We start from the raw sequence: 27,865 nt of genomic DNA on the forward strand, positions 1-27,865 counted from the left end.
AAGTGCATTCATAATTCCCTCCTCCCCCTTCCGTACCACGAGTACAGGTCTCGACACCATTTACTCTTCCTCTCTCTCTCTCTCTCTTTCTATGTCCCTTAAAGCGGTCTAAATAAATATTTTATATTTCAACTATACTTTACTTGCTCACTCTCCCTGCGCGAATTGCATTACTGAAATCTAATCGTATTTTGAACCTTGTCATTAGCCGAGACCCTTCTATTTTTCGCCGGGATCGGCTGTCTTCATGTTCCGCACAAAAGTAAATTCCCACACTTTTTTTTTTTTTTTAACTGGATGCCCTTTTTGGAGGTGGCGGGCGCACTCGTTTCGCATTTACAATATAAAAGGCGCACCCAGGAGAGAAGATTCATTCGGTTCCAAACCGCCCACGCTTAACTCGTTTATTTATTAACAGAAACACTCAACAACAATGTATCAATATTCTAAACTATGTAAGGAGGGTGCGGTTTGCCGTAATGAAACATTAGTTTCATCATAGGATCATAGACGAGAGCTTTGGCATGGAGGCCTATGATGAAGTCGAGGTGGGTGAATGTCGGGTCCGGTATCTGTAAGTCGAGGACCAGTTTCGGCAAGCGCTTGCTGAGCAGAGCCACGTCTCTGGGATCTGCGAACCAGTCGTTGAGGCTCCAGTAGAGAGCGACGGGAACGCTAATTCCGGTGACGTTGTACTCTGGTGGTATGGCCTGCGTGGAAACGATGTTTTAAGACCAACTGAAAGTACCAGAGCCGGTTGCACCAACGCCGCTTGGCGCAAATCTGAATTTACCGCCTACCCAAGCTGAGTTTGGGTTCTGTTCTTTTGAACCGAAATTGCTTATCGCTAAAGCGGACATTGAAACACGCCTATTGCAAGTTTTCAAGATGGGGCGCTTTGCTCTTTGCGTGTTTCTTTAATCCAGGATTTTAAACATGGCGACTGATTTCCGGCGGTCGACTCGGTGGACAAGACTTGATGTCACACGTGTTCCAGGTTTCAACGGTGTAAAAGTTTTCATAAAATTACCTTCATTAGTAACAAGAATGCAAAATATTGAAATGTGAAGCGTTAATCAACCTTTCTTTTCAATTCAGCTATTCACTCTCAGTGCGTGTTAGCCCTAACCGGGAAAGCTACGCAGCGGTAGGTAGCTGTGGAGCTGACGCTGGTTTTCTCGTCCGCTTTTCTTTCAATGTGCGTGATCGCACGTATTTATTTGCATATATCTGTAACACGCTGCTGTTTACAACCTTGTTTATTTTTGCGTTTAACGCACATCTTTAATTTTTATTGAAGCTTTGGATAGCGGCCGTGCATGCTCTCGGCGACCAGTGGATTTTCGACACATCTGCCTTTCGCATATGATTGTGGCAAACGAGGCGATTAAACAATAAAACTGTGAAAAACACCATTTATTTTGTTTTTAGAGCTTCGGGACCTACTTCAACGAAGTGTCTTTGTCTCTCGTATACAACCTTAGTTTCGAAAGACTGTGTCGCTATAAATTAAAAAGAAAAACGCAAGGCCTACGTTACGTTACAAGAACAGTGACCAAAACACCGCCGACTTAAAAAGAAGAAATAATGTTTTCTCATTTACAAAGACGAAGAGGTTGAAGATGTGTCTGCCGCATACGACCTATAACCACCCCCAGAGATGGGGCCAAGTAAGCTTCGAAACGTCGGGACTATTTATTACAAATTTGTAATTGGAGTTTCTTTTTTTTTTTTAGCTTAGTCATTTTTTTTTTTATTTAGACAGATTTCTTCCGAATATGTTTACCTTCTAATGATCCGTTATACCGTCGCAACTTCTCTGGTGATCGCGCCTTGTAGATACATTTGCCTTTATACCATTCCTTTGTGGCGACGACAGATCTTTGTGATTACGATGCGAGATTTGTTCAGCGCTGTATCGGGGCAGGTTACGGCAGGGGGCGCGAAGAGACGACCATTCTCGTCGATACAATATGATGCCCTAGTTGGAGTTTTCATACTTCGACGACTACTGCCTTCTGTTTGTTCAAATAGATAGAAAACAGCATTGCGCTTAGTGAACTTTTGATCTGCCGGTTATCACTCGCGAACGAGCTTCTGGTTGTTTCTAATCAACAAGAATCAAACGATTCTGGGCGACCTCTGGGTGTTCATGAATGGATAGTCTGTATGATCTTCAATAAATGCAGCTTTGGTATCGCTTTGATAGGTAGGGGTAGTTACACTCTTTGTTATTGTTTTTGTTATAGTAGACGCCATTCATCTCCACGTATTGGCTGGTTTTGTTCGCAGCCGTTTTCTCATTAGGTGTTCTCGAAAATCGCGGGTAGCTTATGAATCGAATAACGGTCCATTGTAGAACTTTGGCATTTGGTTCATACCGTTACAGCTACATTGTGGAGGAGACTAAACGTTCGGCGACGCGTAATCTACCTTTTAAGATAAAAAACATGTTTTTTTTTGCTCCAGAACGTTGTGCACGTCGAATGCGGTGATGCGTAGTCTATTTCTGAAGATTAAAACGCCGTGTTTTTTTTTTTGTTTTTTTTTTAAGGCAGTGGGCACGTTACGTGCATCATTTTGGAGAACACTTTACCATTCACAAAATTGGGAATACAAAGGATAGCGTCCACGTTTTCGCATCTCTGGCCTTGCGCCTGCTGCACGACTGGTAACTTTCCCGCACCTCCGCGTTTCCCACGCGCCGCAAGTCGTTATAAAATTTACTGATTTTGGTGTTTACGATGACGCTCAGCAGGTTTGTGATTGGAACCATATGTTTATTTTCGTTAAGTAAAGATGTTATTTACTAAGTTTTCGGTAATTACTAGAATAGTTAATATTATTTTCTTTTTTTTAGAGTTTCAGAAATTCGCTGTTGTTGGCAATTTGTTCCCGGAAAGAGTTTCTTGTTTTCTAAAACACCCTGGTTTTAGGTTACCTTGAATGCCTTCTCAGAAACACCCGGTGCACGTTTGCAAGTAGGGCCTCGGGGCGCCGCCATCTTGCTCGCTTGGGGTGTTCTCGTTCACGGAATAATCGGATTACGACGCTTTAGAAAGCCGTCATAACCGGATTAGGACGCGCCCAAGCACACACCAAGCGAGCAAGATGGCGGAGACCTGAGACCGTACTGCAAACGGGTAAATACAAAAAAAGTATGCGAGGCCTCGTCGTTCGCCAAACTTCCTTTGTAGATAGCAATGGTTACCTCTTCGGTTTAGCTTTAGTAAAAATGTGCGAGGGAATTTCTTCACAAAGTTACAGCCATGCTTCCTGTGCTCGGGGGTAAAATGCTGCGGCCTTCTTGAAAAGGGGTGGAAGGCGCGAATGCACTGCTATAATATGCACTTTCGATGGGCAAGGGCACGCCCATCGAGAGTACAGTGAGATCGGTCTATTAGTAAAAGAAAGTTTGGCATAAGGTCGCAGACACGACCGTCATCTTACCTGTCCGTAAGCCTGCCGGTTCATGTCGGTTCCATAGTCAAACATTTGAAATCGCTTGTGCAGGACCATCTGTTTTGAAATTGAAATGCACTGAAATGAGCTCCCTTTCACGTATTTGTGCTATTTTCTAGGTGATAAAGTCTACCAGTGTTCTCACCTGTGCATAATGTACCATGTTCCTCACAGACGTTCCTGCCGGTGTGTGGCTGATGAAAACTGGCAGACGTGTCTGTAGGAAAAATCGAACTGTCACCATGTTTGTTTGTTTTTTAATCATATATTTTGGTACATTTTGCGTGATATGTTGGCGTTTCAATGTAGAATAATGATAGTGTTATAATAAAGACACTTTTACACAGGAAAGTCGGAAGTGTTTCGCAAAATGGAGGGGGGGGGGGGGGGGCATGAGATTTTCCTCGTATTTCTTGGGAATTCTGTAGCAGAAATGTCTTATATCTCTGGAAACGGAACCGCCGGGGGGGGGGGGGGGGGGGGGGGGAGACCTCACCGCCTCTCCATTTTTTTCTGCCCTCCCCCCTCTTTGGATGCCACTGTTTGTAGATCAATAGGTTCAAATGGCAGGAGAGAGCAGTCTTTGTTGGAAATTTTGAGACATGTTTTAACCGAGCAGTAGAATATCTCAGGCGCGAAACCCAAGCTTCTATCTTCCCGATATGAGAAAACCTGGTTCCGTCTCTGTGATCTTCAACTTACCAAGTTCATCTCCTTCATTTCGGTGCCGCAGATAATAAACATGGCGTTCTCGCAAATTTCTCGCGAGATGGCGTAGCGGCACATCGTTTTAGCCAACAGCCTTATAAACCAGTTGCTCGGCAAAAAGTCGTACTCGCCGAAAAAACGTAGGAGTATCTGAAATGTAAAATGGAACACATTACTCATTCTCAAACCTTAAGGCACATCTAATTAATGTTTTTTTTTTTTCGTTGTTCCCACGTACCCTATAGAGCCACGACATAGGCAACGCTTCACAGTAACGAAACATTTGCCATCTTGGTGCTAGAAATCCTATTTATCGGTTATTTCAAACTCTATCTGAAATCGCAGGAAAGGGGTTTGAGTCTTCCAGGAACGTTAAGCCGGTTAACGACGAAGCAATATGACATCTCTTGAGCTTCCCGACACCGTAACTGAAGCTCACGGAGCTGCATTCTTGAATCGTAACGATTCGCAATCGTAACGATTCCTGAACCGTTACGAATCGTAACGATTGCAAAAGACACCCACTAGATCTGCACTAAGTACCGAAATGGCGGCGTCCACAAAACAATATTTGGAAATGGAGTGTGGACACTCTAAGCTTATTGTATTCCGCGACTCCACGTAAACAGCTCAGGGATGCTTCCAAGTCGCTTACTTCACCGTTCATTACGGCTGTGACTTGACAACCATGCGCGCATCGTTTTCAGCCGCCTAGACTCATCGCCGTTGACTCTCTCGCGCCGTTGAACTGAGGGAGTGATACCGGCCTGTGTTTTCGTTCAGTAGCACCCCCGCTTGCGATTGTGTTTACACATTTTACAACCACTATTCTCGACTAGAGGTTGGCCAGAGTGTGTGTTTGCGCGCATGCCCTGCCCAATTCGACCAAAGCTTTCCCTCATTTCGGTGCAATAGTCTTGCCACTGAACGACCAAATTCTCTGAATACGGATCTACTTCACACTATGCTTCAGCGAGCACGAGCTAATCATATATTTTAGACTTTAACTCTCCTGTTATATTATATTGTTGTTGTTGCAGCATGACAGTCCCAAAATTTCCTCGAAGCGCCAAGTCAACGACGGGTGTTCTCTTATGATCACTCCCATCTAGAGAAACGCGTAGCGTGACCATCTTTTGGCGTCCTTGTTGGTGATACTTTTCGCCGTCAGTACGGCGAGTAAATATTCTGAAAAGCGTTGTTTTTGGCGCATCGGAACGCAATGAAGAGAACGCCAATCAGAAGGCAATTTAGGGAACGCGTAAGGAACGTTCAATGACGGTCGAGGCAGCCAAGGGCGCGCTGTCATGCTTCGGGTCGGGAGGGGGGGGGGGGGGGGGGGGGGGGGGCACGAAAACACATGGACGCTTTCACGGGGGGGGGGGGGGGGGGGGGTCGAACTTTCACTCCGTATAGTCAGTTTAGCAAGTCGCCGAAGTGACCAGTACCTTATTTCAATGGTCCTGCAGCTGCATAGTTACTTAAGGAATGCAGAGCGCGCACGGAGTCACGAGCGTTTTATTGTTCCTCCACAGCAAACTAAGGTATCTGCCGATTAAAACGCCGAACAGCGGATCGTGAAACGCGACGTGTGAACATGATCATCTGCACTCTGACTTTCTCAAGCTGTCAGTAACTCTACATCGGGCTCATTCGAGTTACCTCAACTATAGCCTGCGCCGGTGCAAAAAAGTGTAGCGTGGTGCAAAAAAAAATTGCAGGGCAATGTAAATGCGGTTGTGTTTTTCTGATGGGCGGCACTCCTAAATTTGTATACGGCGTTTTGGCAGCGAGAGCGGCTGGTGCAGAAGAAGGTGCGGGCGAATTCGAATGAGCTTAGTGGTAAAAGAGATGAAACCCGTCCTACCACTCAGTCTGAGGCACCATTGTAGCCCGGTTGTTCTCGTCACTTATGAAAGACAGAAAGATAAGGAATGAGTGCTTCCATTGCATTACTCAGCGGCACGTGTGCGTCGGCGTTTCTAGATGTGTGTACAGTCGTTCGCGGCGTTTATACATCGTAAACATTTTGTGAGAATTCTTAAGAAGGGTTTTGGCCGTGCAACAGATCTACGGTGTGCGAAAACAGTAATAGCGGTTTTTATCCGGGGACTTTATAAGGCAATCTTCACGTATTGTAGGCACAATTTACATCGGGGACTTTTAGCTTAGCACTACCGCCTGAAGCGCTGTTACTATCGGAAGTTCGCTTTTCGATTTCTAAGCGTACTCTCAATGGCGTGGTCGGAGGAATATCGTGCCTGCTGTATTCGCGACTCCAGAGAAATCGACGCCGGGTAGCGGCAGCGCCGAGAAGTTCAGGAGAGGAAGTCGTTTCGACTCTGTCGTCTGCTATCGCTGCTTGGTTCTCGTAGGGAGCATAGAAACAAACATCGTTTCCAGTAATTATTTTTATGATTCCGCCATGTCATTCCTACGCACTGACTAGAAGAAGGTTTCTACCGTCAAAAAATCCCGTTGCTTTCAAATGTAACACTGATTTTACGTTGCTGTGCAGGAATTTGGGGTGGTCCGCGTACTGAACGGCGAAAACGACCTCCTTTCGTCCGCCATTTTTCCTGAGCAGCGCGCCCTCTATGGTTCGCTGGAGTCGCGAATAGCCACCGGTATAGCTCTGCTCAAACTCTCCAATAACAAAACTTAATGCTAAGTCGAGCGAGGTTTATTTCTGTTTAGTTTTTTTTATAGTGATTGTAATGTATTTGATTATGAATGAATCATATACTCTTAAAGAGGTCATAGCAAAGGTACGTTTCTTACACTACTGTCCTCCGCAAATGGCGCCAGGTATCGCACTGGGGATGTCATGTAGCCCACAGTTGTCACCGGTCCCAGGGCTGAAAACAACTTGATCTAGAAATTAAGGGAACAAGAGAAAGAGAGAGAAAAAGAAAGTGGGTCAGACAAAAATTAAGGGTGTATAATGCTGTGAGCCTTCCAATTCATTCCTCAAGCATTAAAGATGTCCCGCGTACTGTCTTACCTGTTTCGTGAAACCACAGCTGTGGGTATCGCACACTAGTTTGGTCTTATTACATTATTTTGCAGCACCCGAAACTTTTTGTAATTATTGTAAGTTTCCAGGGGTATCTGTGCGTGTTCATATGTGTGGTTGGAAAGGGAAAGGGGGGGGACGGGGGATGGCGGACGTCACACTTTGATAGGTGTCACGTCGTACACAGGTTTGGGTATTTGTAAACAATTTACGATGTAGCCCATACTTTTACGGTAACCCCTAACTATGCCATACAATTTTTTTTACATATACCAATGTCCCTCTGCCGTAAAATCAGCCCCGACTGCCAGGTAGGGGCCCTACCGATCTTTAGACTTTGGTGTAACTGAAGATGGATGCGCAACGAGAAACTGAGAAAGAGAAGAGAGAAGAGAGTGCGCTGGGACGTCAGAACAACGAGCTAGGGTGGCTGAAGAGGGAGGTGTGCTCATCGCCTGCATCGATTCAATGCAGTGATTCAGGGCGGAAGTAGATGGCGCAGTCATCGAATCTGACCAAAATACCTGCCGAGCACTGCGCGCCCTTTTCCTGCGTCGCTACACGTGCTACGAACATCTGGTATTGTAGCAATCGGCAGTACTCAGTTGCATGCTGCTGCTGACCGCTGTGCAACCATTGCAATTTATCTCCTTTCCCGTAAAGGTCTCCCGCTGCGATAATGAACTCGTGCCTTTATGAAAACCAAAACGCTCAAATAGCGAGAGGTCGATTCGCCTCCGAGATTTGGCGGCATCGTTCGACGCTGTGGAGAGGAACTTATCGAGTGCGGTCTGGGACCGTTAACCCGAGGCCTCTAATGTGCTTTGCGCTGCTGTGATTACACGACCGAACGCTTGTACGATTTCTGTCCATGCCAATACAATCAGGGACGCCACTCAGGTAGATGATTGGCTGAGCAGATCCATAACGATTGCATCAGATTCGATCAAAGCGCATCCACATTTGTCCAAAAGTCGTGGATTATTTCCCTCAATGTGCCGAAACTAAATTGGACAATGCGGAAACGTGCGGTCAATGCTGGGCAAGGGCTACATAATTGAAATGGTCCTTATGGTCAAGCGATAAAGTCTACACGTCTTTAGAAGCTTTGAAAGTACACGCGGGTGCTGAAGACAAATAAGATCTGGAGTCATGATGAACAGAACAGCGCACACAAAGACAAGGGCAGAGAAAAGGAACATGCAGGACACACAAGCGCTGACTCGCAACTGAATTTATACACAAAAGAAAGAAGAAGAAACCGTTCTGAAAGACACGCAGGGCACGCAGTGCTTATGACACGCGACACAACACCATCTAACTGCAATGTCTTTGCCCCATAGTCCTTTCTAAAAACAAGGTTTCAGTGTTTAGTAGTGTCACTGATGGGTGGCTGACGCAGCAGTCCCCCAGGCTGTTGATGCAATGTGCTTCTAATACCCCTGTCAGACGGGCTAGTTTAGTGTCACTACAAGCGAGTGCACTTCAACCCGTCGAAACACACTCCAAGTGTGTTGGTGCTACGCGGGAAAACTTAGTGTCATTCCAAAATGATGGCAATAACGATGGGTAAGTAATGGCACGCAACATATTACAGTGCATACGCATTTTTTCATAAATAACTTCGTCGTCTTATTAGAAACACGTTACCACACATTGTTGCGCTAAGTCACGAGTTTTAATCCAAATTTAAATCTAATTTCATCATTACGATCAGCCATTACAAGCCAGTGATACACGTCCGCACGCCGGTACGATACTCTGTTTCACCTTATGATGTACCGCAGAAAAGGCTACAAGTGCGAGCTCTTTGCTCTAGGGCATATCAAGGCGGCACAAGCTCTCGTGCGTTAAGAGTAGCTCCCAACGCTCTGAGCTCGCGCATCTAGCCTTGTCTGCGGTACAACATAAGGTGAAACGGAGTACAGACCGAAACGAGCAGAAGTAGAGATTGAACCCAGGATTCCTGGGTTCTGCAGCGCGAGCCTTCGCTCCACGTGCTCCGAGCTGGTGTGCGCGAGCCCACTCGGCCACTCGCCACTCGCCACAATGAAACATCATGGAGTGTGTGGAGGACGAGCCGGAGGGCAATATCCGCGATGTTGGACAGTGGAAGCGCATGTTTGGGGCACTTTTCTCTGTGAGAGCCCAACGCCTTTCAGATAAGAGGCAGCTGGACCTGGATGCCGACGCACAGGCAAGAATTTCAAGTAACATCGATCAGCAGCTGCAGGCCAATGCCTTCACCATAGCCACTCTCATGACCGACAACCTACCCGTGATCAGTCGACAACGGTGGACTTTCCAGAGGAACGAACGGTGGTTCGAAGACACCTTGCCCCATTTGGGCGAGTTCTACTTCAAGAAAGCCTTTCGCGTCTCTCCTGCCACCTTCAGATTCCTGGTGGAGTCGTGCAGGTGCCTCCTGGCCTTCGTCGGCCGTCGCGCAGGGGCCAAGGCTGGAAACTAGATTAGCCGCTTGTTTTTCTACAATGCACTACTTTCCTGCCAACAGAAAACAAATGCGCATCTAACATTAGTCTTATCAAAATAATACTAATTTTACGCAGCGTTAATTTCTTTTGTTATTTTAACTCATTAAACACTGCTATCGATATTACACACTTCGTCTACCGGAGCGAACGTAGTGTGCTCCCCGAACTCACTTCATTGGAAGTGTGTTCTTCGGGCAGGGCTGGGGATTGAGCTCAGAATCACTGGGTTCTCCTTCTCCAGCGCGAGCTTCCTCTCCACGTACTCCGATCAGGTGGGCGCTAGCCCACTCGGCTTCGATACCCCTTAATAAAGACACTTTAAAAAAATTGACGTTTACAATTCTCTCAAATGGCTGACGCAGCAGTCCCCCAGGCTGTTGATGCAATGTGCTTCTAAGATTTCGCGAGTTGTCTTGTCTCGATAGTGTCCAATTATTGTTGTGCCTTTTAGAATCGGAGCACACGAGCAGGAATTGCAGTGAACGGGAAAGTGACCACCCACCGTAGATTTTAGTGAACGATCATGCTCGAGAAGGCGATCGTTTAGGCACCGTCCGGTTTGGCCCACATAGCTTCTACCACACGTTAATGGGATTTTGTACACCACGCCAATTGAACACGGCACATAAGGGTGGCTGTGGCGTTTCTGGCACTTGCCTTTGTTGAGGTTATCCGCTATCGAGTGAACCTTTGAACAGATTTGCGCCATTCTTTTAGGAGCCGAAAACACCACAGCCACCCTTATGTGCCGTGTTCAATTGGCGTGGTGTACAAAATCCCATTAACGTGTGGTAGAAGCTATGGGCCAAACCGGACGATGCCTAAACGATCGCCTTCTCGAGCATGATCGTTCACTAAAATCTACGGTGGGTGGTCACCTTCCCGTTCACTGCAATTCCTGCTCGTGTGCTCCGATTCTAAAAGGCACAACAATAATTGGACACTATCGAGACAAGACAACTCGCGAAATCTTAAAAGCACATTGCATCAACAGCCTGGGGGACTGCTGCGTCAGCCACCCATCAGTGACACTACTAAACACTGAAACCTTGTTTTTAGAAAGGACTATGGGGCAAAGACATTGCAGTTAGATGGTGTTGTGTCGCGTGTCATAAGCACTGCGTGCCCTGCGTGTCTTTCAGAACGTTTTCTTCTTCTTTCTTTTGTGTATAAATTCAGTTGCGAGTCAGCGCTTGTGTGTCCTGCATGTTCCTTTTCTCTGTCCTTGTCTTTGTGTGCGCTGTTCTGTTCATCATGTCATCATGCCAACTCGCCCAACTTACTACACTTCTGCAAGATCTGGAGTTCACCTTAGCAAAGGCTGATATCCAAAATATCTTCAATGTCTTCTCCTTTTTTCGTTTTGGTCCCAGATAACACGTTTCCTAACTGGCTTGAACAAGGGGAGGTTACCACACGTGACTTGCCTGAAGGCCTTAGCGCCACCTTGCGAATCTGCCACAATGCGCAGAATCGGAGGACACCCACAGCAATACTTCCAGCCTACTATGCCGAACTAAGCAATGAGCACACACACTCGCCAGCCCACCCTAGCCGAGCTCTGACAGGATCAATGAATGGGTAGACGGGAAGCTAGCTTCCTTTGTCCATACACACTGTTCGAACGCGTTCGGACGTGAATACCGAACGCCGGATGTGGGTGTTCGGAAATCGGACGCGTTCCAAGAGCTAGTAGACACAAATGCAGCTATAGCTTTGTGTCTCCACCTACTAATCGCTCCAACCAGAGCTCGGCATTCTGACGTCCCTGCACTATCTCGCCTCGTCCTCTCCTTCAGTTTCTCGCCACATAGTCACTCACAGACAAGGCGTGTCATGGTAACACACCTAGTGTGTTACCATGACACGTAATTCACTCGTGCACGTACGGTTCAGCTCACCTTCTTGCTGTACTCGGGCATCTCTGACAGTAGACCGAACAGCATCAAACTTCCCTGCGAGTGTCCGACGTAGAAGAGCTCTTCCTCCATGGTCTGGGCGAGCACGAAATCGAGCATCGCCGGCAGGTCGTACCTGATCATCTGGTCGAAGCTACCGCAGCAGCCGTGTTAGTTTGGCACGAAATACCAAACATGATTCATGCCCTCGTGAGTCGGAAGGCTTCGCGTCTCATAAGGAAAAGAAATGTGGCAACTAGTCTTGAAAGGTTTACTTCATTATTGCGTAGTATTGTTTCTCATCTGAAAACTTAGTTCAACCACACTACCTGCCGCGGTTCTGCCTTGACATAGGCAGCTCTCCAAAGCATAGTCCGAATTCAGTTTAAAAAAAATGAATATAAGTTGTCTAAGTAGTTGACAGTCTTATTGTTATATAATTACGAAGAATATGAGGCGTCCCTCAAAAAGCAACTTTACTCTTATGAAGGACTAAGGACATCAAATTATTAGGAACAAGCCACATCACGTGGACTGTTTGATTTTTTTGAACTTCGACTGACTAAGCTTAGCCGAGTGTGCACTCTCTTCGAAATTTTTTTACGCAAGGGTTGTCAAAGCGCCGTCTGAGAAATGTGGTAGCACGTGACATGGAAAGTAAAATTATATATTAGCTTATTTAAGCTTAAATACACACAAATCTACACCTTTTGGCTTCGTGGAAATATTTATAGTCACTGACAGAAAAATGGTGAATTCGCGAGGTGCTTTCAGCGCGCTCTAGAGAACTTTTTCGAGAGCGCTCCAGATCGGAGGTGAAAAAAGAGCGCGGCGACGTGATCAGCTGGTTAATTCCGAGGGCTTCCCTCCCTTCGAGAGCGCTCCCTGGCACTCTAGAGCGCTCTAAAAGCACCACGCGAATTCACCATAAGAAACGCCGGGCGTGGCGATTCCCAAGCATCGTAGTATGGCTCTGCGCCCAATGAAATTGATGCCTTAACCAATCAAAACGTCACACAACGAATCAACAAGTAAAAAAGCGCGAACATGATAGCTACTGCCCTGCGTCTTTTTAACTGTCAGTAACAACAGTGGGTCGGTGAAGTTTACCCACCTGAAGTCCCAGAATTCTTTCTGCTTCCTCGTGTGCCTGAGATGACGAGAATACGTATTCCCACGTACGTTGCCCAGCCAGACATCATACCCGGCGTCAGCCAGGAGGTAGGCTAGCAAAACAAATTGCGTTGCAAAGAACAAAGTTAGGAATTTTATTCTCAATGCTGCGAGGTGAATAGCTACCACTACAAATCATTCAAACTCTTCAAGGGCTTTATGGGATCCATAACAATGTCTGAAGTTTTCTCATTCTCTGGTAATCGTATTTTGTTTCCAAATATTACAATGCACAGTAAAACTTTGTGATTAACTTTGTAAACAAAGTTAATTTGAAGCTTTTGCATAGTCTGACGAAGGGCGTGCGCCCGAAACATTGCTTATTGCAGCGAAGCTGTTTCTGTCTAGGGTTCCGTGCATTTTTAGTATCCGTGTGCAGAAAGTAAATCACATGTGAAAGCGCAAACTTTTGTCACCTCGATATGCATCTTGATATCGAGTCACCCTCGTCACCTCGATGTGCATTTTGATAAGAAAAGACGTCGAAACGTGTGATAAGGACGATCCATTCGAGAACAATGGGCGTTCCCCGGCTCGAGTCGGGTGACGTCACTGCTTTACAAATATAAAATCAGCGGTTTTTTTGTAGATGTAAAGCATCATATCTATAGGTTTTATTTTAGCAAAGAATCTCACCAAAGTTGTAATGGAACCCATTAGTGCATATTATAGTGATCACAATGCAATCATCACTACCGTTTCAAGACTATCTAAATAAGCATTTGGTGAACTGCTTGTGTGTGTCCCTAGGTGAATCATGTGGGGTGGTGCTCTACAGCTTCGCTGGCCACCCACCTTCACAAAGTGGAATGGCTCACAATGTTTTCCTTCCTCCTTCCTTTTGTACGTCTTATCTCTCATGCTTTTAGATTTGTTTCAAAAGTATCCATCTACTTTTTTATAAAAGCTCTGTTAGAATCTTCGGAGTTTCATCACGTGTTTAAAAATTAGCACATAGTGATGTGGTTTTTCTCTCTAAAACACGGTTAAATTAGATATATGCTTCACGAGGCGCCACTTCATTACCTAATGGGTCGATCATAGTTGCCTAAGTGTGTACGTCAGCAATAAAATTAAGAAACTATGATCACAACAACTGAACAAACGCCAGACGTGGCGAGTCCCGAAGATCTTCTAATTGCTGCAGGGCCAATAAAGTTGCGGCTCTGGCCGAAAGGATCCCTGAAGAACCAATCACGGAGCAGGAAGTGCGAGTCAGTTATTATAGTATCACGCTGGGTAGAAGGTGAACACGTCGGTTGCAATCACAGATTATTGAAAGAAGAAACACAAGGACGGACAAAAAGAAGCGCTCCTGTAACCTCCGGTATAACGCAAGGATTTGTCCCTGGGCCCCTACTTTTTCTCGTGTATATTTAATAATAATAATAATCGTTTATTTTTCATGAAGCATGGTGGAGCAAAGGGTAAAAGCCTTAAAGGAGGCTTGACCAGCCCTCGGCCCCATACATTGGCATTGCAGCTAAAAAAAAAACAAAAAAAACGTTATACACACACATATATATATATATATATATATATATATATATATATATATATATATATATATGCACCAGATTACAGACAGTTATTAATCACCTAAACAGATGGCATGCACAGTTGTTGCAGACAGAAATCCGAAAAACACAAAAAGAGTGCATTATATATAGCATAAACAATTTTAAAGATTCATTTAACTGGGGGAGGTAAATCGGTGGTACAGATAAAGAGAACGCAAAGCCTTGAAGGAGGTAGTGTCAATGAAAATATCTTTTTCTAGAAGGAAATTTAACAGTTTTAGTATGGTATATCGCAACATTTGCCTACCATAGTTAGTAGAACAGTAGACAACCTTCCAATACTCCATGTGTCTAGTTAATTGAACGTGTAGATTTGGTGTCAATGCCGCTAGAGTCGACAACGATTTATAATGTTTCCTGTTTTCTGACTTTAAAGGGGCACTGACACATCAAAATCGTAATTTATTTTATTTTCCGAAACGATTGAAAATGATGCCGGGACATTACCCTCAAAATTCGAAACTTGGGAATTCAGTATTTGTGAATTAAAAAAACAATTTCCAAATGCCGAATTTGAAGTTCCCGCGCGATCCGCGCCAGCGCAGTGAGTCAAATTTTGCGGTCTCCTGCGACTCGACTTTCTTTCGGACCTCCGCACCACGCTGTGAAGCAAAGCGCCGTTGCTACCGCGACCCGAAGAGAGGAGGAGGTGAGCAGGCGGGATAGAAGGGAGCCGACGCGGGGAAAAACCGGTCTTCCCCGACTCGGCGATAAGCCTCTGCTCGAGCGCCGCCAAGGTTTCCGAGGGAGAACACAAATTCAGGAAGCGACATCACACCGAAATCTGATTTTTGGTATTTCAAAATGAAAGGCCGTAGTGCGTTCGTCATTGCGTTAAAAAACATGTTTTACGATTGCCGTTATTAAATGTTATAGAAATGTCGCCTACAAAGCTTCTAAATTTCCTGATTTTTGACGTCACCGATCAAAAGAAGCAAGGAGGTTAGCGCGGGAAATATAAACGCCAAAAATAAAAAAGCGCGCGCGCGCGCGCGGGGAAATTTTTTTTCGCGATGCGGTTTTTTTTGCGTGTCTATGACTACAACTTGCATCGTTTTAGACAATAAAAAAGAATACGACCTTTGGGGTGTCAGTGCCCCTTTAAACTCCGAATACCTGTATTCATAAAGGCTATGAATTTTTAATAAGCTAAACATCCTGTATGGAAATCATAAGGCAGGTTGCATATTATTCTAACCATTTTTTTTTTCTGCAATAAAAATAATTTTTGCGGGTTTGTGAATGTGGTGTTACCCCAGGCGAGCTTGCAGGAGCTCGGACGAGAATAGAATAAAGAATTGTAAATTAATAGCTTCGCACTGACTGGGAGTGTTTTGCCGTTACGTAATGTCAGACCTATGATGGTAGATAATTTTGCAAGTAAGTGGTTAATGTGACTGCTCCCACAACACATGTTCCAAAAATATGACTCCAAGACTTTTAAAATTACTGACAATTTCAATTGGCGTAAAGTCAAGCACAATGCTTCTCGTTAGATTTATTATTCTAACTATTTCTTATTCGTGGGTCGAAAAATTATAGCTTTAGTTTTATCTGTATTAATTTTTAAGCAGTTATCTTTTGCCCATGCCCCAAGCTTGGACAGAGTGTCATTGGCGATTGTGACAAGATCATCTCTGTTATCTGAAGAAAAGAATAGGCTACTGTTGTCGGCATATATCACAAATTTTGCAGGACTTATGTTTACAATGTCATTAATGTACATATTAAAAAGAAACGGTCCAAGATGGCCTCCCTCTTTCATTGCCTTCTAACGTCGGTTTTCTAATGACTGTGTGGTCTATAGAGCCATAGCTAACACAGATGATTTCCTTAACCTACAGGTTGATCTAAACCGAATTAACAATTGGTGTTCAAAGTGCCAGATGCTACAAGTATATCAAAATCCAAATGCCTCTCCTATCGAACTCCTTCAATGTTTTCACTCTTCCTAGTCTGTTGGTAATCTTAATAGAGATTCTGTGTCAATTTCTGACTCAAATCGGGCTATACGCCTCGCAAGTGGGCTCATTTTCGTCTTCTGCGCATGAAAAAGGAAGTAGCGGTGACGTCAGAACGCCGAGTCCCGATTGGCTGATCGCGACCCCCTATTGAGCGTCGTCTGCTCCTTTGCAACGTCGTCTGCTCGCAAAATCGTCTGCGTCTGTCTTACCTTTCCTGCGACTTTCGGAGCGAACTCGACTTGGCCTTTAAGGGAGGGCAGACGAAATAACTCGAGCGGTACGTTGTTTTCGTCTAACAACTAGCAGACGCGCATCAAGGAGGGAAGTCAAAGGACTCACTGGCGAGGTGTCCCGGGGCGCCGAGGTTTGTTTGCTTTGTGTCCGCAAGTTCCCTCCCAAATACTTTTTCCCTCCATTCGTGTGCGGCGAGACCCCTCACTCTTTAACGGCGCCGGCGGGTTGGCGCAGTTAACGTCGTCTGCTTTACGTCTGCTAGTCAAAGCGATGGCTGCTTTACCTTTCCTGCGTCTGTCGGAGATTCGCCGCTTTTTCACCGGCGAGAGTCACCGTTGCCTCGGGAAACAAGGAGATAACAAGAGGAAGAAATTGACCTCTTTATCTAAAATTGAGGTCAGCGATCAAAGTATAACACGAGAAGGGTTCACAAGGGTCGCGCGGGCATATTCCATTCAGCACGTCAGCCGGTCGTGGGCAGACGGTCGCCGAGTCGCGGAGTGCCTCCTAGGCCTAACTGCCCAGCTCGTTTGGTCGCGTTCGGTGGAATCGTCGCCGTTGGAGCTTTTCCCCGGTGTCTGTGGATCCAGCGTTCTTGTTCGTCGTGCTCTGTTTCAAATAATTTTTACTTTTTTTTTGCTGCTTGAAGTCAGGACGCGTGAGAAGCTCACGTAGAAAAATAAACGTCCGTGGGTCGTCGCGACCGCGACGCTGTCGGCCATGCTGACTTGATCGTAAGTGCGTAACAGCTTCGGAGCTGTCGTAGGATTTCGCCGTAACCTGCGCAAAACTTACGAAAATTTCGTTTCGTGAATACGAATTTGTTCTTAAGTTTTGTCTTACGCACATTTTTGGCGTAAGATCGTTTCGTGAATCTGGCCTCTGCACTTCCGAAAGTCGCAGGAAACGTAAGACAGACGCAGACGACGTTGCGAGCAGACGACGTTGCAAAGAAGCAGACGACGCTCAGATAGGGGGGCTCGATCAGCCAATCAGGGCTCGGCGTTCTGACGTCACCGCTACCCCCTGCGCAAGGAGCAGACGAACTTGCCCTCCGCATTGGTCTCTTGCGCCGTAGTCTTCGTCTCGCGTCCCCATCTGTGAAGCGACTTGCATATGTCACATTCGTACGTCCGAAAATAGAATATGCGTCGTCATTCCGGGACCCTCATCTTAAATACCTTCTATCCGACCTCCAGCCAGTTCAAAATCGTGCCGCTCGCTTTATAACGTCTTGATACTCTAGGTTTGTTAGTGTTACTGAACTTAAACAAAAGTCATCACTAACCCCTTTGTGTCCACGCAGGCGCGTCGCTAAATTATGCATTTTCCATAGGTTTTACTTCGATGATCATCTACACAATTCATTTATCTTGCCACCTTATCGCATATTACCACGGATTGATCACCATTGAAAAGCTGGCTTTCCTTTCATTCGAAATACATCATTCCTAACTATTTTTTCTCGGCGACTTCTGTGGACTGGAACGGCCTGCCTGAAGCCATCGAAAATGTTCAAGACATCGATTAATTCCGGGTAATGTTAATCTCACTATTTTTTTAACCCACTCCCTTATGTAATACCCTCACTCAGGGTTTTTAAAGTCTTTTAAAAAATCAATGAATTTACACTTTTTTTTTTTTGCGTTTTGTCCGCCCTTGTGTGTATTCCTTCCGCAACATCCAGTATCACGTCGCAGACTATAAAAAAGTTAACAAAGATTAAAAAAAAAATATTTATAACCAAATATAAGTCTTTTCGTCCCATAATTAGATGCGATATAGTATAGGACGCAAGCATATCAGAGATCATTCGCTTTGGGATCTAGCTCCCTCCTCGGATCGAACAGCAAACATGTGGCGAGGATGAACAACGCACCGAGGCTCTGAGACGGGTAATTGACGACCCAGTCAGCCGAGGAGCCCAGCAGACCGTGTTGTAGGAACACGGTCTTCTTCGCTCGGAGATGTGGCCTGGAGGAGCCAGTCTTGCCGGACGGAATCCTCTGCACACCTATGACGAAGCCGTCACTCGTAACAACCTCGAACTCTTGGACCGGGTAGCCCTTGTCGGCAATAATCTGGGACTAGAAAAAAAAGAGAATTATATTTTTTGAAGGTCGGAACAAAAAATTATCTTTTTAAGGGCTGGGGAAAGAATTATATGACACTATTAGTTTTATGTCTAGTATAATTTTTGCCATATACTAAACAAGGAAGAAGTCAACAGCGATAAAATCGATGAAGCAAAGAGCAAATATATACTATACTCCGTTTCACAAGTCCAACACAGACAACGCTTCGATCCGATAGAGCCAATAAAGTAGTCCCAAAAGTGCAACGTCACGCTGCTTATCGCCTTGGTGCGTTTCCTATCACCTGACTACTCCAATCACAACTGTGAATGAGCCTCGGTACTGACTAAAGCAAAAACAACGTTACTAGAACAACTCAGTTGCGAAACTACTGTAGGGCCTGCTTCGAAAAACGCTCCGATCCGTACTCAAGAACCGAACTAAAGGCGATCGCGACGCCGCCATTTCTCCCGCAGCGGCCAGTCCGGGAACTGCACTGCTGCACGTATTGGTTCAGGTCAAGGAGGATAGATGGGTAGGAGAGGGCATGACGTCAGCCGCGTAGCCTGCACAAGCCATGCACCTTTGACGCCTCGCCTCTTTCTCATTTTCCTCATACTCTTTTCACTTATCAGCCCAACATGACCTCATCACGTGACCGTAGCTAGCCTTCGTCTAGCCTTCGATCTGATAAAACCTACCGGACGGAGCGCGAGCAAGCCTGCAAGGAATCCTCCTACAATCAACCATCCATCTCGCACGTGACATGTCACGCGCACCAATCGCCAGAGAGATCTGCGGTCACGTTGGGCACAATATGGTTCAAACTTTTTATGACTAGGCTTCACCAATATTGCAACGTGCCCCCCTATACTTCGTTTCAGCTTCGGTCCGAGCGCGGCAGATGTTATGAGCAAAAGGGTCAATCAAACAGCGAAAGAGGCACAACGTCATGGCGTGCTCTTTGCAGTTGATAGGACCAGCGTGCTCTCTGTGCGTTCTCCTTCGCCGGCTAGTCCTATCAAGCGCAGAGCGCACGCCATGACGTTGCGCTCTTTACGCTGTTTGATTGGCCCTTTCGCTCATAACATCTGCCGCGCTCGGACCGAAGCTGAAACGAAGTATAGTACTCATACCTCCTTGGTTCAAGTCGAGTCACGCATACAGTCGTGCAAGGGCCGGTGGCGCCATCTCGCGGTGCCACATCGCAGTAGCTTTATAAATTACCTTTCATGTCTCGACTCGTCGCTAACGCACGACGCTGTTATCGTATCCAGTTCGGTCTCGGTGGACGCGAGCAGTCCGGGTTTCAGGGGGTGAGTTTTCTAATTGAGTGTTTTAGTAACGTTGAGTAAAACGAAATATAGCGATATTGTTTTGTGCGCATACGATGAAAAGATTACTACATTACATAATAAAACGAAGAAAAACAATCTGTTTTAAGGGATTTGCGATTTATTTATGGCAGGGTGGAGATTTAAATCATTATTTATATCAAAACTTAGGTCTTAATTTCGGTCAAACCAGTTTTCCTACAATAACATAAATCGTGTTGAAAATTATCCGAGACTGTTGTAAAAGGTGGGAGGCATATAGTTGTTTCCTCTCTTAGTAGTTTCCAGTAATTTTAAACAAAATCTACATCCACCAACTCGCCTGCGCACCCGCTGCTTTTTTCTGTTTTTTTTAATTAAATTAAATTTTTTTCATTTTTGCATAAATAATCCTGAAAATTATTTGTGTTTACCTTGTGTCTATCATTTGATGCTGTCTATATTTATTTGTGTTGTACTGAAATCAAAGAATCATCAGGCAAGAAAGTCTTGAATTAGGTTGAGCAAGAGAAAAAAGCAGTCTTCTTCTGAGAAAATCTGAGCAATGATCTTTCGTTCTACCTGACCCTTCGCTCGCCAGTCGTCAATTCAAGAATGTTCTTATTCGCTGATGATATCAGGCTTTTCTAGAGTATCAGCTCGATTGATGATTGCGAACTTCTACAAAGCGATGCCCCGCGTATTCTAACCTCATGTTGAAAAAACTGTTTGGTTACTAATTCCAATAAAACGAAAGTCCTGTATTTCAGTAAAAAATGTGAAACAGTGCCTTATTGATATTATGTTGATGGTAAGTGTATTACACGAGTGTCAATGCTTCGTAATCTCGCAGTCTACTTTGATTGTTCTCTTTCGTTTAGTTGTCATGTAACTCATATGGTCGGTTCTGCAGTTCGAATGCTCGAAATTATTAATCGTTTAACTAAACGTTTTGCAAATCATGCTAGCTTATACTTCTTCTCTTTTTTTATCAAATCAAGACTAGAATTTGGCTCTATTGTGTGGAATTCGCTTAGTGCATGCGATGAAGCGAAAATGTAACATGTTCAGCGGCGCCTTGCCCGTAAAATTATGACAGATATATAGGTCGAAGGCTTTTTCGCAGTTATGAGCTTCTTGCTAAATTCGGCCTGCAAGGACTATCCGCCAGAAGGGTGCATTTTTGGCGCAAATCACTTTACAGGGACATTGACTCTCAACTTTTGTGCACTGTGGATTTAAAAATACCCCTTCGGTCGGATAGGACTGCTATTACTCTTTACTCTCACAAGCACTACATGGCATTACCCATAACTCTGTGGTGGCACGTGCCCTTTTGCCGAAACAACATTCGCCGAAGCTCCTGCAGGCTTCGGGGATCGACAAGTTGAAGGCAAGAAAAAGATGGGACCCGAGCTCGGTAGATGCGCGAGGATCGAAGGAACAGGCAGAAGGCGCGAGACATCACCTTCAATCCCTGCTGACCGACGGACGTCCACGTTCTTTGTCTAGTTAGATTGGTTTAGTTTTAAGTAAATGATTTAGTAACGTTCCTGCTTGTCTGGATTATTACCCGTCGCGCACGCGAGCCCAATAGGAACGCGACAACTATAATGCAGACATTTGTGAATAGCTTTAGTCATGCGTACCTAGGCGTTTTTGAGAACTCTGGGAATTTTAAAAAGGAGTCTGCACTATACTTCGTCTCACCCTACGATGGGCTAAAGGCAAAAGCTACAGACCGCCAGATCCAATCACGAGCCACTCAGAAATTGTGCGGTATTTCGCTTCGATGCACGTATCGGTGCCCGCGTCTCGAATCACTGATGAGGGGACGGGTGGACAGTGGTTCGAATCGAAGAGCACTGAGTGACTCAACAATTTTACATCGCAAAGAAAGCCACGACATATAGGCTCTTTGTAGCGTCGAAGCTATAGAAATGATGTGGCGCTTTTGGATTCAAGCATTATTCGTCCACCCCTCATCAATGTTAAGCCTGTCATAGTATAGCGTGGAACGTGATTGGACATGGCGGCCCGTGGCTTTGGCCTTTAGTCCATCGTAGGATGAGACAAAGTATATATAAATTTTCTTCCTTAGTTATGCATTTTCACTACTTGTCACATGTAAGTTCAGTGTCTCTAGTATATTCGTCACTTAAACTCAATTATGGTTTATATATGTAATACCTACTTCTTATTGTGCCATATTAGAGACCTATACTGGTTGTTTACGGGCAGAAAATAAAGACATTATCATCATGATTATGATTATGTAACGTTCTATTCCATTCAAATCAGAACGCGAAAAGAAGAAACCAAAACTAGAAATGTAATGTAATATTGCAAGCGTATAAGAATACGAAATACAAAAAATTAGGCATTCTAGCTAAGTAAAAAAAAATGTTTATGTTTTAGTATGGCGGGGGTTACACCAATAAAAGCTGTTAATTAAACTGCACTTTAAGTTTACAGAACTTCTTCCGCATCAGCGGTCGGACAGATAGATCAATCTGCCATGTTAAAAATAATGTTGTGATAAAGAGTAACTACTCTCTAGCTACAGTGATTGAAATCATACTAATTTGATACTAGAGCAGTAAGAAAGTTCTTGTTCGAAAACAAAACATTTTAAACGTTGCGATACTCTCAAGTTTGTCACGTGTGAAAGCTGCAAAAATCTCAGGACGTGTCCCTTCTGCCCTTTCGACGCCCAATACTCAAGAATACATATTTTTCAACAATTTTAATTCCCAGTTGTTTTAGACACACAACAATCCACTAACATACATTTTTCAAAAAATTTCGAGGACGCACTTTTTTTTCGAACCATTTCAGATGAAATCACTTTGAAATGAAAAAAAAATTTTGAAACTGAAAATAAATACTTTATTTTATTTTAAATCGTGATTTTTTTTACCCTAATTTACAGTCATGAGTCGGCCTTTTGGAGCGAAACACCTTTGGCACAAGCTTGATATCATCGAATCAGTGCAATCCAGTTTCTATAATGTTTTAAATGCGTTGGGCAATTAGAACTCTCGAAACTAGTGTGGTACACTACGAATCAAGATTGGCAGTCCAAAAACCAGTTCTGAGTACCAAGCTAAAAAAAAATGCAATGATGCAGGAACAGGCAAATTCGAAATTCTAATTTTCTGTACCCGTTTTTTTACATTGTAAAACATATACCAAAAGCTGCATAAGTAGACCATTATTATGTTTTCATTGTGAAAATCAATACTGGTTATCACACGAAAGAAAACACGTTTAGCCCATTATTCATATGCTGCGCGGAGTGGTTCTTACAAGATTCGGTTGTCGATGGAGGAAGCGACGATTTGTGCTAGTCAGGTGTGTACACCCTGATAAAATAACGTAAATCTAATCTGAGACACACGTACATCTACCTAAATGCAACACAGAAAGTGGGAAATTCGAAACGTTACATGAGGAGTAGGACATTCTTACTGTGGTTCTTGAGGTAAATGCGTGCATAGTGGTTTTCTATTTAAAGGTATAGTGACCATCACACCAAACTCGGGCACAAAGGGAACCCTGATCTGTAAAAAATTAATTTGTGTAATAGCATCTGAGCATATTTGTGCGTACCAAAGATAGCGCGAGTAGAAAAACTAAATCATCAGAAAGTCGAATAACTTCTACACTAGCTCAAGAACATGTATGGAATACAACAAAAGACAAAATTATGCCAAGAGTATACCTACGATTTTTTACCCCTAAGAATGAATTATTAGAACTGTACGTATTATTTCTTGTCTTAGTATACCATTCCTTATCACGAAATTACAGCGTTTCTTTGTAACATGTTTAATACATGAGCGGCGTTTAATTCAGCCCAGCTGAGCATACACCTTCCCTGAATTTACTGTGTGCACACTGTCCCGTAATGCCTGCGGGGAACAAGTCATTGGCCTTTATACCATGATTAGTCATTGGCGAGTCCAAGCAATAGCTCGCCCCACCTCCTACAACAGTAACCTTCGGCAGAAAGCTGGACGCCTTCTTTCCGCGGTAACCACATGATTAATGATCTAAAAATCGGTAGAAACCGTTACCTCCAAAGTCCTACAATGCATAAAATGCAGCGCTTAATGAGCGATAGTTCACGTTTATTGCGAAAACATTTAAGCAGTGGCACCTGAGATTGAAGTCTGAATCGCCCGGATAAGACATTCCGTCAAATGCAATGAAGGTACAATACCACTTTATAACGTTGATGGGACTGGGCTTGCTCGTGTTGGTCACACCTATAGTAAATGGACCTTCGGAAACTAGCGCCCATCTCCCCGTATTTGTCGCCATTTTGGTTCCTGTAATAATCAATTTCTTTTTCACCTTTCCATTCTTCGTAATCTGATATAAATTTGCTGGTGAGGGGTAGCTCTAGAGAGACGTTTCTTGAATGCCGACATTTTGTAATCTGCATCCAGGCGAAGCAAGCACGCATCTTCGCACCGCAACCACAAGTGGCCACGGTGCTTGGCGACATTGAAAAATAATTGTATGGTCTTCATATAGGCAATAACAACAATATCAATATAAGAGATGTGTGTAAATAAGCATGATTGATAAGTGTATGGCACGCACAGCTCCAAAAACGCTTATGTTGACGAGGAACGCTTTTAGCACGATGATGCTCCATAACGATTTTGAAGCGACTGGCTCAGAACGATCCTTTGGAAGATTCCGAGATTTCAATGGACCGAAATGGCGATTGCCATGACAACTGAGGCCAATCAACCAATCACCTTGCGAAGTTTGGTTGTCTTCGTGTTAGCATTTGTTTCTGTCCCTCTAGCAGGCAGGGAAGGCAATAGCGCTGTTTTCCCAGGATCCACTGACTTTAGTCACACCGTAAGAGGACACCGAAGGTGGAGAGAGAGGGGAGGTAGGGAAGGGTATGTAGCTGTAGGGGGGGAGGGAGGGGAGAAGAAGGGACAAGGGAGAGACAGAAGGAGGGAGAAGGAGAGAAGGGGAGAAAGATGGGAAGGAATGAGAGAGAAGAGGGAAGAGAAAGGGAAGGATAAGGGGGAGGCGAAAGAAGGGAGAGAGAGAAAGGATGAGAAAGGAATGAGAAGAGAAAGGGAGGGACAAGGAGGAGGGAGAGGGAGAGCGAAGTGAAAAGAGAGTGGTCGGGAGGGGGACTGAAGGGGAGGAAGGAAAGTGGAGGAGGTAGGTGCGGAGAGAGGAGTAACGGAGAAGGGAAAGAAGGGATGTTTGTGGAGAATGTGAAGAGGGGGAGTGGGAGAGGAAGGAAAGGGGGAATAAAGAGAGAGGGAAAAGGGTGGCAGGTGGGAGGGAGGAGGGGGTGCAGTGGGAAGAGGAGTGAAGAAAGGGAGAAGAGAGGGGAAAGGGGAAAGAAGGTGCATGCGTTGTCACTGTACGTGAGTGGGTCACTTGAAATCCCTTTCCTCACTAAATTTAGCGGGGTTTGAATTGGTATATGGATTGCGTGACGTCAATTTTCCCACTACATTTAGCGGGTAATTTGAATCGGTGTATTGGTCATATGACGTCCAAGTCTCCCATTAAATTTAGCGGGGACACTGAATTAGTGGGCAGGTCACGCGACGTCCATTTTCGTCGACAAGTGCCGAAAACATAGACAGGGACAAGAAGTTGACGTAAACACTGGAGCACTCGCAACAAACATTTATTGAAAGAACAATATCTTATATAGCCGCGAAAAACGTCAATTATGACTACAGTTGGTGTAGCCCCCTATCAAGATGTTAATATTTTTGCCGATAATTAGCTTATGGATGTGTCACTTCTACACCTTGTGCCTTTGGCTTTAATCTCAAACGCCTCGTGTAGCTCTCTAGATATTTTATCTTGGTATCTAGCCAAAAATGTCTCATCATCAAATGACGGGGAGCAAGGGCAGCGGCTGCAGTGCATGGCAAGATGTCTTTATCTATAACCTTATCGGCAAAACAATATGAATGCTTGTTCCCCGCCATTTGATGATACCGAATTTTTGTCTAGATACCCAGATAAACTATCTGGAAAGCTACACGAGGGGTTTCAGATTGAAACCAGAAGCACGAGGTGTACAAGTGGCACTTCGAAAACCTTATCGGCAAAAGAATATGAATGTCTCGGTAGAGGGCTACACCGCGTGTAGTCATGACTGACATTTTTCACGGCTATATAAGATACTGTTTTTTGAATAAATGTTAATTGCGAGTGCGTCAGTGTTTACGCGAACCTCTTGTCCCCGTCTATTTTTTCGGCGCTTGTCTATTATTATAAACCAACTGGCCTAAATTGCTACATTAAGACGTTTATTTCTCCGTTAAATTTAGTAAAGGAACTTGCTTAGGTCACGTGACGTCAGGTCAGGTGACGTCTTCTTCGCTCTAAATTTAGCGGAATATGCTCGGACGGACATAATTCTGGGATTTAAGGGAGGAGTTCGTTAAAAAAAAAAAAACATTTTTATGCTTTAATAAAAAGAAAATTAAACACTGCCGAAGCTAAACGTGACTCGCCCTTGTATCACAACGAAGTATTCGCGCAGTTACTCCCGAGAAGTGGAAGGAGTTTCTGGATAAGCGCAAACACTTATGTATCTCCATGAAAGTAAGACCTGGGTTCTTCTAATCTGCACACTCGGCTAAAACAGTCGGCGACGAATTCGACGGAAGTGATTGGTTGGCGCCGTGCTGGACCTCGGCGCCGAACAATCACGGCGCTCGTATTTCTCGCCGACCTTTTCCGCCAAGCGTCCAGATTACGGCCCCGGGGGTCCGAACATCAAATGTTGCGCAATTTCCCGTTGCGCTTGTTTGGAGCTGACGCGAGCAAAGCAAAAGAGAAGTTTATTAACATTTGTTTTCCTTCGAAAAAATAAACAAAAGTAAAGTGAGAGAAGTAGGCGTTTATTAAAACAGCGACGTCATCCAGCGCTTTGTGCTGGTTTGCTACACTGTATAAGTTCCGGACAAAAACTAAGGGCTCAAGCGCAGGGTTAACTGGCGTCGAATACAAAGAGCTTCACTGAAAATAATGTCCGATATCCAAGAACAAATAAAACAACTGTCGCGGATCGACAGATGACAGATGGAAAACATCTGAGCGTGCCTTTCGAACACCCGGTCCCCAGCACGCGCCTTTTATACGTCTTCCACCGTGCTTTGGCTGCGCGCGCGCGCTCGAGGGTCACAAAACATCGAAGCGCCATCAAAGGTAGGAAGCTCCCGCCAATGACGGGCCGACTGAATCTTCCTCCTTACCGTTCTCGCTTTGTCAGTGACTTCAGAGGTTTACACCCCGAGAAAGCAGACATAATTTACGTAAAGGCCGCTTCTCATTTCGATTTCTTTACATATCTATGATTGGCGACTCCCCGACGTATTCCCAGCCCACTCACCACATTCCTGTTCGCGTCAGGATCCACGGGTTTCTCCGTTGGCGGCTCCTGTGCCGTGACCAGCACGACCAGGAGCAGCGGTACGAGAAGACAATGGAACACCGAAGTTCCCATGGCTGCAGTGTCCAGACAGCCGATGAAGCCAGTGGACAGGCGTCGGGGACGCTATTGCTTGGGTGAAAGTCGGCGTAACTCTTTTATCGTCGGAAGGGGCGGGAGGCTGGAAGGGGCGGGATGCGTCGCCGACGCCTGTTTTCAGGAACGAGGCCCGAAGGGCTATCAGCGGCACTGGCGCTTCGTTCCTTCGTATCTTGGCCTCCGGTTGATTAAGTTGGCCAAGGTTGGACGGCACAAACATGCGCACGCGCTCGCTGATGTGGCTTCCCGAGAAAGTTTTTTTTTTTTTTTTTTTTGCGAACTTTTGTGTGCTATGTTGTTTTGTTAATGTTTATTCGTCTTATTTTTAATTTTTGGGTCAACGTGCTCGAGAGGTCAGCTTTCGAGAAGATTACAACTTCCCCCCTGACCAGCCGAGATTTACCAACTAA

At 44.9% G+C, this 27,865-nt stretch overlaps 1 protein-coding gene across 1 annotated transcript; it reads right to left on the bottom strand.

The window, feature by feature from the left end:
• Positions 1–378: 378 nt before the first annotated feature.
• Positions 379–27,610, bottom strand: LOC120842766 (gastric triacylglycerol lipase). Its single transcript, XM_040213941.3, has 9 exons — positions 27,318–27,610; positions 18,410–18,617; positions 12,694–12,805; positions 11,583–11,733; positions 6,952–7,044; positions 4,165–4,320; positions 3,608–3,679; positions 3,451–3,519; positions 379–710 (listed from the first exon to the last, which is right to left on the bottom strand). The coding sequence occupies exons 1-9, from the start codon at positions 27,429–27,431 to the stop codon at positions 447–449; spliced, it is 1,239 nt and encodes a 412-aa protein (XP_040069875.1). The 5' UTR covers positions 27,432–27,610; the 3' UTR covers positions 379–446.
• Positions 27,611–27,865: the final 255 nt, after the last annotated feature.

This window comes from Ixodes scapularis, unplaced genomic scaffold, assembly GCF_016920785.2.
Source record: "Ixodes scapularis isolate PalLabHiFi unplaced genomic scaffold, ASM1692078v2 PGA_scaffold1__304_contigs__length_218370807, whole genome shotgun sequence".
Lineage (NCBI taxonomy): Eukaryota > Metazoa > Arthropoda > Arachnida > Ixodida > Ixodidae > Ixodes > Ixodes scapularis.

Coding starts and splice junctions, on each gene's coding strand:
- LOC120842766 (XM_040213941.3), bottom strand. CDS start 27,431: ATGGGAACTTCGGTGTTCCATTGTCTTCTCGTACCGCTGCTCCTGGTC. Junction 12,806..18,409: donor TTACCCGTCTCAGAGCCTCG/GTGCGTTGTTCA, acceptor TTGTTTTGCTAG/CCTACCTCCTGGCTGACGCC. Junction 3,520..3,607: donor ACATGGTACATTATGCACAG/GTGAGAACACTG, acceptor ATTTCAAAACAG/ATGGTCCTGCACAAGCGATT.